Source organism: Aulonocara sp. 'chitande type north' Nkhata Bay, linkage group LG6 (genome assembly GCF_057382095.1).
Source record: "Aulonocara sp. 'chitande type north' Nkhata Bay isolate Kocher_YH1m ecotype deep benthic linkage group LG6, A_spYH_male_GT1.1, whole genome shotgun sequence".
In the NCBI taxonomy this organism is placed as follows: Eukaryota; Metazoa; Chordata; class Actinopteri; order Cichliformes; family Cichlidae; genus Aulonocara; species Aulonocara sp. 'chitande type north' Nkhata Bay.
The window spans coordinates 7,752,477-7,765,743 of NC_141349.1; the positions used below are offsets into that span (position 1 = coordinate 7,752,477).

The window sequence follows — 13,267 nt, forward strand, 5'->3', positions numbered from 1 at the left end:
TCTATTTAAATATTACAGCTTCCCATCCCACAGCCAAATAAAGGAGATGTGGAAATTTTTTTTAGTCTGTTACAGATAAAAGATAAGTTTATTGTATTTATGTGTTCTGTCTTGCAATGTAAGAGACGCAGCAGCAGATTAGAATCAAGTATAGAAAGACTTTATATATTTTCTACATCACCAAATTAATACATGGATATTCCCTGGACAACGTAACACAAAGTTTGCGCTCCATTCACAGGTTTTAGCAAAGTACACATAGCAACCTCCACATATAAAACATATTCCACCAGTAGAGAATCTGTAATGCACATAAAACAAATATAAGAGACTGTCGTCAATCGCAGAACAGTAACCAGACTCCTCTATGGCTCTGTGGCTGAAGAGTTCACTATATACAAAACTTACTCATCATCAAGCCAGTCTATATCTGGAAAGAAATGTTTCAATATTCACCTCTCAGACTCACCAACATGGCGACCCACTGATGGCTCCAACCCTGGCGAGCTGCTCCCCCCATCACCCTCTCTCCACATTCCCCAAGTAAGGACTGATTGAAATCTCAACAATCTGTTCACTTTTCAACATACATCAAGATTTATACACCTGAGTCACAAACCCAGAATCCCTGTGATGTCCCCATTTTTACTTTATAATGAATATTATTACTATGGAAGGAGGAAATGCGCGCGCGTGCACACACACACATATTATAAACCCTCTGGTGACTGTTAACATATATGTGTAACGAGTATTTGAACCATTCTGCTTGATTTAGCTGCTGTCAAGTTTTAGCAAACAATAGCTGTAGGGCTCAAGTGTTGGACCGGGCATGACAGAGAGAAGCAGAGTGTAAATGGTAAATGGCCTGTATTTATATAGCGCTTTACTAGTCCCTAAGGACCCCAAAGCGCTTTACATATCCAGTCATCCATACATTCACACTCACATTCACACACTGGTGATGGCAAGCTACATTGTAGCCACAGCCACCCTGGGGTGCACTGACAGAGACGAGGCTGCCGGACACTGGCGCCACCGGGCCTTCTGACCACCACCAGTAGGCAACGGGTGAAGCGTCTTGCCCAAGGACACAACGACCGAGACTGTCCAAGCCGGGGCTCGAACCGGCAACCTTCCAATTACAAGGCGAATTCCCAGCTCTTGAGCCACGATCACCCGTAGTTTGAGATTCTTTCTTCCCTTAGAGAAATCACACAGGCTGGCGGCCTTACTGCAGACAATAATAAAAGGCACTAATTTACATGAGGAACAGATCATCAGAGAGAGCAAAACTAAACAAGTCTACCACCCACTAATGATGTGTCGGTCGCGAACGAAATGGCTCTTACACAGACACAGAGAGAGGTATGAGTTTTCTTCAGTGTATTTCTGACATTCAGGATTTCTCTCGAACAAATGGCCATAATTTCCTAACCGTAGGGGCTAGAACGGTCATTCTGACACCGTTTTGTTCAGAAGGGATGGGGGAATCTTCAGGTGTTCATAATTCATAAATAAAGTATAAATTATTGAAGATATATGACTTGTAATACACTGTAACTAAGTAGAGGCGAAGCAAAAACTGCCTTGACTTGCCCTCAAACAACATTTTGTAAATCGAAATCTATATCAGCATCAAAATCATTCTTTCACCGTAAGAAACAGCAGGGGTTGGTGAACAGTCATGGAAATTTTCAGGGCTCTGTTGAAATCCATCAAAAAGATATGACGAGAGAAAAAAGTGCCTCATTTACAGAGTTTGAAATCTGAAGAAATCTGAGCGAGAGACAAATTTCCTACCCTCAAAAAAATGTAATTCATGACCAAACGGTAACAGATGAGAAACAAATTCTTGAATTGTGAGCGTCAGGAGTGTCTGAAGATATATTGGCACAAGCCTCATGTCTCAACTTTGCTTTGTTAAGCAGATATGACAATTTGAAAATGTGTCTCATTAGAGAAATCCAGCGGTGATTTTGAACAAACTCTCCATTGACTGTCTATGGAGAGTTTTCAGAGTTTGTGTTGACATTTTCTGAAAGCCAGCAAAAATACCTACGTTTTGATGTATAATTTGTGGGGGTTGAGTGGAAATTGAGCGAGTAGTAAGAAGTTGCTGGGACATGAAGAGAAAATTCAAAAAGCTCAAGTGTCCACTCTGAGTTAATTGCACAGCAACCATAACAACGCATGTATTTTCTGAAAAATCACAAAGCTGCAACTGAAAACTTAAAGAGGCATTAAATTAAAATGGTAACAGATATGAAAAAGCTGAATCATACATACATGAATAGCCCAATAATCTGAGAATGTTTTAAAGTTTGAATGGAGTTTCTACGTGAAAGTATAAGGATGTAGTTAAGTTTCAAAATCAAGCAAGTTTTAGCAGAATTTTGGAAGTTTTCCATTCATTTTCCATGCCTGTGAGGCATTCACACAACTACACACTCCAAACACGCTGAACCAGCGGTCCCCAACCCCTGGGCCTCGGACCGGTACCGGTCCGTGAGTTGTTTGGTACCGGGCCGCGAGAGTTGAGGCTCAGGTGTGAAATGTCTGGTTTTCAGGGTTTTTATCGGTTTTCAGCGTTATTTTGTTATCGTTTTTATCGTTAACTCGGTTTTCCTGGGTCTTTTCACGTGTGTTATGAATAAAAAAAAATTTTCGGTACCAGTACTAGTTTTATTTTGTTGTATTTCTCCGCGACACCTTAAAGGCCGGTCTGTGAAAATATCGTCGGGCATAAACCGGTCCGTGGTGCAAAAAAGGTTGGGGACCGCTGCGCAAAACTCGCTCTCTCTCTTTTTCTGCTCTCTCTCTCTTTCTCCTAAAACTTCCCCTGGTTTTTTTGGGGTTTTTTTTGGCGGGGTGTTGCTCATAAGCAGAGAGTGCTGTCCTTAGACAGTAAACGTGACGAAACTATTGAGGAAAAAACGCAGCGTATATATTGTCTATCATGACTCTGGTTTTACGTGGCCTATCAATACAGTTTATAAATTGGTATATATCACCTTGTTGCTTTGTCTTTAAGGGGTAATGTGATTGGCTTACCACGACTATTTTATTCTTCCTCAGTCAAACAGCAGCACTCATGCCATTGTTTTGCCCCCTTAGCTACAGGTGTTGTGCTAGACAGTGATCGTGATTACCGTCCGCGGGAGCGTGCAGCTGCTTAAAGCTGTAGCGTCCAGATTACTTACAGCTACTTCCCCGTTAGTAACGCTGTTACTCGTAACGCCGTTATTCCCATCACTGACTACCACACACCAAATCTGGTCGTTGGTACGACCTGGCTTGTGTAGCCACTAGATAACAAAAGCTCAACACTGTGCTTAGCATCCTGGAGCACTTCTGTTGTGTTTTGTACGTGTTTTGGAGTTTGTACGTGCTTCGGGGGTTTGAAGATATTTGTAGCTTATTTTAGGAGTTAGAAATGTGTGAGATAGAATGTAGAATAGTGTAGAGACACTGACACTGCCCTGGATGTAATAAAGGCCTGAACGTGTCATAAAATTAGGAGTAAACTTGATATTGTATTTGTTTTAAATGTTATATACCTATGTGGTATGTGACTTTTGTTGCCATGATGCCAGGTCTCTCTTGGAAATGAGATTTTTAATCTCAATGAGATTTTTTTTACCTGGATAAATAAAGGATTAATAAAAAAGGAGACCTTCCCCCACCTTGAGCTAAAAAAGTAAGCCAGAGAGAAGTTATAGCTGAGTGGAAATTCCCCAGGGGATGCCTGGTGTTTGTAACCTGATAATTGTGGTCTGGAGGGGAGACACATCACAAGTGAGTGAGTGAGACGGTAGACAGCAGTGAGGAGGAGAGTGCGAGTGCATCGCAAAAACACATCTGGCTGCAGTTTGAAGAAGAAACAGATACTAACTAAGAGGGGAAACCTCTTGAGGTTTGTCCTCAAGGCCTGGTTCCCACTGGATTCTTGGCTGACTCATCAAACGAAGACTTAACTACATTACTTAAAAACCACTTCATCTCTCCATTCCTCGTGAGAGAGTTAGAGCAGGATTGTAAACATGTTCCTTATTTTGGTCCTCAGACTTGACTTTGCTTCTTCTTAAACACGGTACTGAACTTTAAGCTCTTTCAGATTAATCACATATACAGAGGGTACAGTCAGGTGTATTTTAACAGTTTCTGCTTTTACTTACAGACCTCAGGAAAAAGCCACGTTTGACAGCTCTTTGAAGACAGCTCCATTGTGGATTGTATTTAAAGGTGTTGCTGGGACTCATTTACTTCAAATACACATTATCAACCAGCAGTTATGTTTTATGGACTTGGAGAGATGAGAGGAACAGCTATAAGTTTAATTGCTGCAACCTGTGGACTTCTTGTCCTTCTCAGTTTAACAGGCAAGTCTACTTTACAGTATTTATTGTAATGTCAAACAGAAGTGATACAGGAAAAATATTTATGCAACCACTTTTACTTTTTTCTTTAAAAGAAAAAGAAAAAAAAGAATTTTTTTACAGACAACCCCAAATCAAAAGAGTTAGGACGGTATGTTATGAAAATGAAACTGAAAACAGTATTCCAATAGTTCTTGCAACACATTTAAAAAAAAAGTTGGAACATCCTTTAGAAAAGGAGCTTAATCTTTTAACATTTTTTATTATAAGAATGTATTATTTTTCAGTCTTTTCTCCATGTTTCTTAGTTTCCTCAGTCATATTTCCCTCTGTCTCTCGCTCTCTCTTTGTGTTCTCACTCTCGCTGTCTCTCTGTTTTTAGTCAGACTCTCATTGTGTGTTTCTCATACTTCCCAATTTATGTTGACAGTCTCTTGTCCCGTGTACATTGTGTTCAATTTTGCTTCCAAAGTCTCGTCAGTTAATTTTTTTCAGCTGTGTTCCCCAGATGTGGCAGGCAGGTAGGTTAGGACCCAAATGTAAGACTCTCTGTCCTGATTCTCTCCTGTATATTGGCTCTCTCACTCTGTCTGTTGTTTTGATCTCCCTCTTGCTCTGTGCATCATTTGTTTAGAGCCTGCAGTGTTTGTATCCATGAGTATCTGCCAGTTAAGTTGGATTAAGTTATTTTTAATTTCCAGCAATGAAGCTGTTGTTCAGTCCAGCCTGATAATCTTACATTTGAGTCCTGACCTACCTGCCAGCCACACACAGCACTTCATGACATTTAAAGCTTCCTTTCTATGTAACCTCAATATTCCCATCAGTTTCCCCCTAAATATTTTATTATACAAGTTGTACTGATGAAAATACACAACAGATCATATTTTTTCTTTCTTATGATTTGCTTTGAGAACGAGCTGGCTATTCACAGTGAAAATCTTGTCCAACAGGTACAGCTGGGTCTTCCAGCATTTGGGTTGTACGTGAAGGAGAGGATCTTTCACTTTATAGTTTTTTGACTGTGTCTGGAAACACAAAGTTCTTCTGCAAGGAAAAATGTGAGCGAGCAGAAAACATCCTCATTAAAACAGATGAAACCACAGCTCAGAGCGGCAGATTCAGCATTGAATACAAAGATGCAGCTTCAGGAAGAGGAAGCCTGACTTTTACCATCACAAATATGAGAAAGTCTGACTCAGGAATGTACCGGTATGGTTTGGGTAAATCTTCAGCTCCAGATTCATACTCAGACTTTGAGGTCAGAGTTTCAAATGGTGAGTTTCTACTAAAAGTCAAAATTGGGAAACCAATCACCTACTCTCATACCTCCATAAACTCTCAGGATAAATACAGTCCTATTTAAACTTAGTCACTTTATGTATTTATTATATAATTCATGGATGTTCATCTATTTAACAGAAATTGCTAAAAACTCTAGAGTCTCCCGTGCACAGAGTGAGCAGGTACAGCATTGAATACACAAAAGGATCTGGGTTTGAACTTCGGGCAACCATCAGACATCTGACCAAGTCTGACACGGGACAGTACAGGTGTGGTTACGGGGACCCTTTATCTCCTGATTCATATGACACTGAAATTATTTTGGTTGTAGATGGTAAGTTTCTTTTCATAATAATAACAATTCTTGATATGTTCATCCTATAGCTTGTTGTTAAACAAACAAAATGTTGCAAATTAGGGATTAGATTAAAGTTCATAGTAAAAGATGCCAGTCTTTCTACAATTCTCTCTGTTTTGTCCTTTTTCTGCCCGTCCTTTCCAGCACTGTAGCAATCAGAATTATTGTTTGAAGACCAGGAGAAATGCCCAACAGATTTATTTTACCAAGTGGACCATCCTGGCTTTTGATATACTGGTAGATGGTCAGGTGGCCAGGAGGGGACAGAGGTGGAATGCTTTCCCTGCACCTGTAAATTGTTATTATAATTTTTTAATTATGATTAAAATAATCCCACTATTGTCCTCTCTCACGTATTCACAGACATTTGGGACATTATTGGACACAATATTCATTGTAATTGGGTCTTTTTCAGTTTAAACCTTTTGCAAACATATATGAGATTCTTGACGGGTTCCAGTCTCACTTTAAAGAACAGTATTATGCTGTATTCCGTCTTGTTCTCTATGAAACATGTTTAAATGGAATCTTAGAAATTCAATTCAGATCTATGAAAGTGAATATAAATAAGTCTGCTTTCTGATTTTTCTATAATGGGCTCTGTGTTACAGTGGTGACTTACACTTCTACTCAGGTCTGCGCCTTCAAAGGATCAACAGCAGAAATACACTCCACATTCAGATACCTATCGACTATAAATGACATAAAGACAAGAATCCAGAAAATGTTCTGGTTTACTACAGTCAAAGATAATGAGCCTGTGGACCTGAAAACAGATCCAGAGAATTCAGGTCGAGTTCAGTATCAGTGTGAAAACAACGACTGCACTCTGAGAATCTCATACCTGAGAGAGAGCGACTCAGCTGAGTACAAGTTCATGCTCATAACAAACGATCCAGGAGGGAAATATACTGGATCACCTGGAGTCACGTTGACTGTTACAGGTAAAACAATATTTCACTGGAATTCACTTTAAACATTTCCATGTGTATCTGTGCAGATGTTGAGATATTTCCGATATAATGTCATTGTTTTTTTTTACTCCCAGATCCACAGCTCCAGGTACATGTGAGGAGATCAACAGTAAACTCTTATTCTAACTGGACAGAGCTGACATGTCACAACAACTGTCAGCTACCTGATCAATCTTCCTACATCTGGTACAGGAATGGACACAAACTTTCATCAGACGAACAATATTTACAGCTGAACACATCTGATACTGTAGACAGTCTTTACTGTGCTGTGAAAGGATATGAGCGATTCCCTTCTCCAACAGTGTGTGAGTTCACTACTTTTTGTTTCATTAAAGGAATTATATTTAATTTTTCTTTATTTACGGGAATGTGTTTGTATGCTACTTTAGTCAAAATCCTTTCTTTTAGGAGGTTTACAATGTTTTCTTTTTAGAATATAAATTTTTTTAATTTGTTTTTTTACGACCATGTCGTCATTCTTATGTTTCCTCCTCCAGATGCTCCAAAGCTTCCCTCTGTGTCAGTGAGTCCCTCTGCTGAGATAGTGGAGGGCAGTTCAGTGGCTCTGACCTGTAGCAGTGATGCTAACCCAGCAGCTAGTTACACCTGGTACAAGGAGGATGTCATCAGCCCTCTCAGGTACCAAAAACAACATTTTTTCAGATCCATCCGGCCTTCTCAATCTGGAAAGTATTACTGTACAGCTGATAATGGCCTGGGACAAAAGAGATCTGAAAGCAGAACTATTGATGTGAAATGTGAGTAAAATACATTTATAAGCTTTAAATTCTTTGTTCTCAGTTGAACAGTTAACATCAACTTTAGAGATAAGACTTAATTCATCATCATGAAGAGTGAAAACAGATTTACTGCACAATCATGTCTGTTTATTAAAATATAAGGAAGTTTGACAAAGAAATAGGAAGGTTTCTACATATTATTATTTTATAATTTTTGTTGTGAGAAGCCTGCAAAGACTTGAGTATATTTATAACCAACCATGTTGTCATTCTTATGTTTCCTCCTCCAGATGCTCCAAAGCTTCCCTCTGTGTCAGTGAGTCCCTCTGCTGAGATAGTGGAGGGCAGTTCAGTCACTCTGACCTGTAGCAGTGATGCTAACCCAGCAGCTAACTACACCTGGTACAAGGAGGATGTCATCAACCCTCTCAGTTACCAAAACCAACATGTTTTCAGCTCCATCCTGCCCTCTGACTCTGGAAAGTATTACTGTACAGCTGATAATGACCTGGGACAAAAGAGATCTGAAAGCAGAAACATTGATGTGAAATGTGAGTAAAATACATTTATAAGCTTTAAGTTCTTTGATCTCAATTGAACAGTTAACATCAACTTTAGAGATAAGAGTTAATTCATTATCATGAAGAGTGAAAACAGATTTACTGCACAATCATGTCTGTTTATTACAATATAAGGAAGTTTGACAAGGAAATAAGTAAGGTTTCTGAATGTTACCTTTTATAATTTTTGTAGCGTTGTGAGAAGCCTGCAAAGACTTGAGTATATTTATAACCAACCATGTTGTCATTGTCCTTATTTCTCCTCCAGATGCTCCAAAGCTTCCCTCTGTGTCAGTGAGTCCCTCTGCTGAGATAGTGGAGGGCAGTTCAGTCACTCTGACCTGTAGCAGTGATGCTAACCCAGCAGCTAACTACACCTGGTACAAGGAGGATGAAAATTTACCAAAAGCATTTGGACAGAACTTCACCGTCACCAAGTTCAGACCTGAACACAGTGGGCGTTATTACTGTGAAACCCAGAACAAGCTGGGACGTCATAACTCCACCTTACAGCAGACCATTGTGCCAGGTAATCATTTATATTTACATACTGGATACACTCAGAAAGGAGTGCAGTCAAAAAGTCAGGCACAATCTACATTCATGCACTATGGCTAATTATTGGATGGCACTAGAATTTATAATAACAGATCACTGTCAAAATACCTCAGCACAGATAGAACTGTATTACTACCTAAATGTACACATGTACAAGTATTTATTTTGCCAAAATGTTTCCTCTTCAGTGTTGTATGGACTCATAGCGCTGCTACAGATAATTAAACCAGAGCTGATTTTAAAAACTTTGCTCTTTTGAATCTACACTAATCCATCATCATCTTTAAAAGCATATGTTTGTATGGTGTCTGTCCTGTGAGGGCCAAATATCTCAAAATAATCATTAATGAGTTCAGAAAACCAGGCCTGCAACTTGATTTACAAAGATAATTTAAATATATTAAAAATAAAATACTGGCTGCACCTGTAACTGTTCAACTTGCCTGTGTGGTTAAACAGAATATGGCAGGAGTCCCACTGTCTGCTGTCAAGGCTTTCCTTATTCATGTGCTAAAGAGTCCTAAGAATCAACATTGTAACTTATCTATCACGATGACAAGAACCATGTTTATTGCTAATGCTAGTCCTGTTTCCATGCAAAAAGCAGATTGTAACTGATCTCAGAATACTGAAAGCAGAGCCAGTGACATTTTAACCTCCTGTTAAAAACCAGGGATTTATCCATAATGCCCATGTGCACCCAGCCAGATAAAGCTGCAGGCGACTCAGCTTGAAGTGATTTTTAATCGAATGCAGACGAGGCTATGAAATTAAGATGTGCTACAGTTTTCAGTGGAATAAGGGGCGCGCCCAGTTAACCCTGTTTTCAGAGACAATAGCCAACTGCTGCCACTGTTTATTGTAGGCTTTTTAATTTACAGTATAAAGTGCATTTAGACAACTGAAATGAGACCTCTAAAAGTTGATTCTGTTCATCTGGACGTAGCGTTTTGTGGGGGAAACGTTTCGTCACTCATCCAGGTGACTTCTTCAGTCTCAGCTGACTGCAGGTTTCCCCAACCTTATAAACAGTACATTTGCATAATGACTGAAACCAGCCCACTGAAGGAACAATGGGCTGGGAGGTCAGTTCCTTAATCATAATTATGTAAATTCTCATGACCATTCATCAGCAACCACTGACCAATATCAGCTTTTAGATGTCCCCCATTACTGATGTTAATCTTACAGTCTAAGAAGGCTAACCTGCCACTTTTCATATCCTCCCTTTTGAATTTGATGTGTCGGTCCACCGAGTTAATGTGATCCGTGAAATGTGGTACGTCCTGAGATTTGATTTTCACCCAGGTGTCATCCACATATCTGAACCAATGGCTTGGTGGTGTTCCAGGGTAGGATAGCAAAGCCCTCTTTTCCATTTCTTCCATGTACAAATTGGCCACGATGGGTGAAACTGGTGAGCCCATGGCACACCCATGTTTCTGCCTGTAGAACTGACCCTTGAAGACACACATGAAAACACAGTTCCAAAAGCAAACACACTTGGTCGATGCTGAGAGGGGTCCTGTTGCTGAGGTTGGTGTCATCCTGTAATCTCTTACAGACTACCTCCAACGCTTCCGGGACTGGGATGCAAGTGAAGAGAGATGTAACGTCGTAAGAGATCATGGTTTCATCTGCCTCCATAATGACATCTCTCACCTTCTCAACACAATCCAGGGTGTTCTGGATGTGGTGTTCAGAGCTGCAAATCTTAATTTACATAATTAAGATTAAGGAACTGACCTCCCAGCCCAGTGTTCCTTCAGTGGGCTGGTTTCAGTCATTATGCAAATGTACTGTTTATAAGATTGGGGAAACCTGCAGTCAGCTGAGACTGAAGAAGTCACCTGGATGAGTGACGAAACGTTTCTCCCACAAAACGCTAAGTCAAGATTAACAGAATCAACTTTTGGAGATTTACTTTCCTGGGTGATTAAGAATGCATCAAGACGAAACTGACATGAGAGAAATTTTTTGATAAAACACTGTTTGAGATTAACAGAGTGAGGTCACGTTACTCTGCTGTGTTTAAATAGATTTCTATTTTTATTTTTCACTGGAGAAGAACTTGGCTTCTGTAGCCTAAAACTCCAACACTGTTCAGGCCATACACAGGTCGAACGTTATGGAATACTCAATTAACTATTAGTGCTTTACTTTGATCTTGATCAGGAGCAAAGAAGATAAAAGCTGCTGGAGTAACTGCTGCTGTTCTCCTGTCCGTCACATCCCTCTCTGTCTTCCTTTGGATTCGGTGAGCAGATCTGTCGCATTAAACTTTTACTTTTCAGTCATTGTGTTGTTCTTTTGTTCATTATCATTTCACTCCTCAGAAAAAAGAGGAATTCCAAGGAATCATCCAAGACTGAAGGCAGAGCAGACAACAAAGAACAGGTGAAACCAGAAATATAATTGCAGTAAAACAAAAATCATCATTCACCATTCTAATCTAAGATCATTTTTTTCTATGCAGTGTGTCTCTGATCAGGAGGAGCCACAGGAACAGGATGATCTTCAGTATGCCAGCATCCACTTCTCTAAAAACCAGGCAGATCCTCTCTACAGCAACAGCAGTTCAGCCCCACAGACACCTGGAGGAACAGAAAGTTACACTTAAAAACTGAAAACTATTTGAATGAAAGAGTCCAGGCAACTAATCAGTCTTCCTAGATTGTATCACATCATCTCAACAAGAATAAATGTAACAAAGTTGTTGAACTTCATGCAGATCATACATGATTTAATTACGCTCACCACAGAAACATAAAATCTTTATTTTATTTTTTCAAATTACAAGTTTGACTCTTGTTAATATAAAAACCACCTACTTTAACTTTTTTGAGTTTACTGTGTTACACTGCTGTTAAATCAAATTAAAAAGTACAGCCCTGTGGTGAGCAGCTCCTCACATAATACGATGAGCCTCGCTAGAAGATTCAAATTAAATATCTGGGAAATGCATTGCCTGCTTGAGCATTCTTCGTCTGTTTTTAAGCTTTTTTTTTCACCATCATAATATAATTTCATGCTACATACTCAGAATCAACTAATTTGTGTCTATGAACCAAAAGCCATTGATGAAGAGGATCCATCCAGACTGCACCCTGCAGTCAACAAGATGTGGTCAACAAAGCCAAAATCCCCATTAGCAGAAAGAAGCTGCATCATGGGAGGTTTGGTCTGTTCACTCAGTGAGCGTCATAATTTAGCCAGCATGGTGGCTACTGGAGCTAGTTTCATTTTCACAAACCAAAATAATCTTTTGCTGCTCTTTTTCTTTCCTCATCACTTGTAGAAAAATACACGTATGTGATCAAACATGATTATCATAGTCTGTTTTCTGATGTTTGATATCCTGATGTATTATTATCATAATCACATTTATTTCAAACTGCACAAAGAAATTGACTTTTTAAAACGATTAACTTTTTTAACAAATCATTAAATAACACCTGATTTTTCAATAGCACTTCATTACTCTGATGTCTCACAGTGATATATATGGTTTATAAAACATTATTCTGCTACACCTCAACTTCTATGTGACTTTAATTTTCCATGGTGCTTCTTTTTTTTTTGCATCAATAAAATTGTATAACATCAAGTTATGTCATGTTAATGCTGACTGGCTATTTGATATAACAGATCCAAACAGAGCACACTATCTGGATCTAGGTAAAATGGTGAAATGTGTTTGTTTTGAAAGAAAATTACAAAAATAACATTAAATTCCTTACAAAAAAAATATAAATTATAGTGATTAACAGAAATATTCACAACAAATTCTCTGTAAAAACTCCCTTATGTATTGTCACAAACTGGGTCAAAGGGCAAAGAGAGAGTTCATAGGTACATCTTTAACTGAACTCTTTGTATCATGATAGTCCCATACAGTAGAAGACAAATTAGTAAAATCATTTAGCTACATTTATTTCTAAATTTACTGCTATATTTTGTGTTCTGTGCAAATGAACGCTGTCAAAACCACCAACACAAAGCACCAAAAAATGCCTTGAAACATAAACAACATACATTATTAAAGTGACAGAACTTCAGGTTACAAAAAGACACAATCACTAATTAGTGAGATACACGAGTCTCACAATAAATCCACACATGTTGGGATTTATCATAAAGACAACACTAAATGCATTTGTACAGCTAGCTTTCTTCATAGACAAAAATAGACACGTGTTTGGATAAGAAAAAATAACTTCACCAAACATGGTGGAGGAATTATTATGGTATGTGTGGCTGCCAGTGTTGATGATGTGACTGTGGATATAAGCAGCAGACTGAATTCTGAGTACAGGTATACACTCTCTTCTCAGATTCAGCCAAATGCTGCAAAACCAATTGGATGGTCCTTCAGATTGCAAATAGATAATGAATCAAAGCATATTACAAA

At 38.9% G+C, this 13,267-nt stretch overlaps 1 protein-coding gene across 2 annotated transcripts; it reads left to right on the forward strand.

The window, feature by feature from the left end:
• The first annotated feature begins 5,343 nt into the window (after positions 1–5,343).
• LOC147327178 (B-cell receptor CD22-like) lies at positions 5,344–12,401 on the forward strand. Of its 2 annotated transcripts, XM_086294815.1 has the most exons (9): positions 5,344–5,656; positions 5,802–6,965; positions 7,070–7,303; positions 7,496–7,756; positions 8,029–8,289; positions 8,567–8,827; positions 11,032–11,113; positions 11,193–11,253; positions 11,333–12,401. In XM_086294815.1, the coding sequence occupies exons 2-9, from the start codon at positions 6,746–6,748 to the stop codon at positions 11,474–11,476; spliced, it is 1,524 nt and encodes a 507-aa protein (XP_086150941.1). In that variant the 5' UTR covers positions 5,344–5,656; positions 5,802–6,745; the 3' UTR covers positions 11,477–12,401. The 2 variants fall into 2 exon arrangements, with proteins under 2 accessions (XP_086150941.1, XP_086150942.1); XM_086294816.1 differs by having other exon boundaries at positions 5,344–6,965.
• The last annotated feature ends 866 nt before the right edge of the window (positions 12,402–13,267 follow it).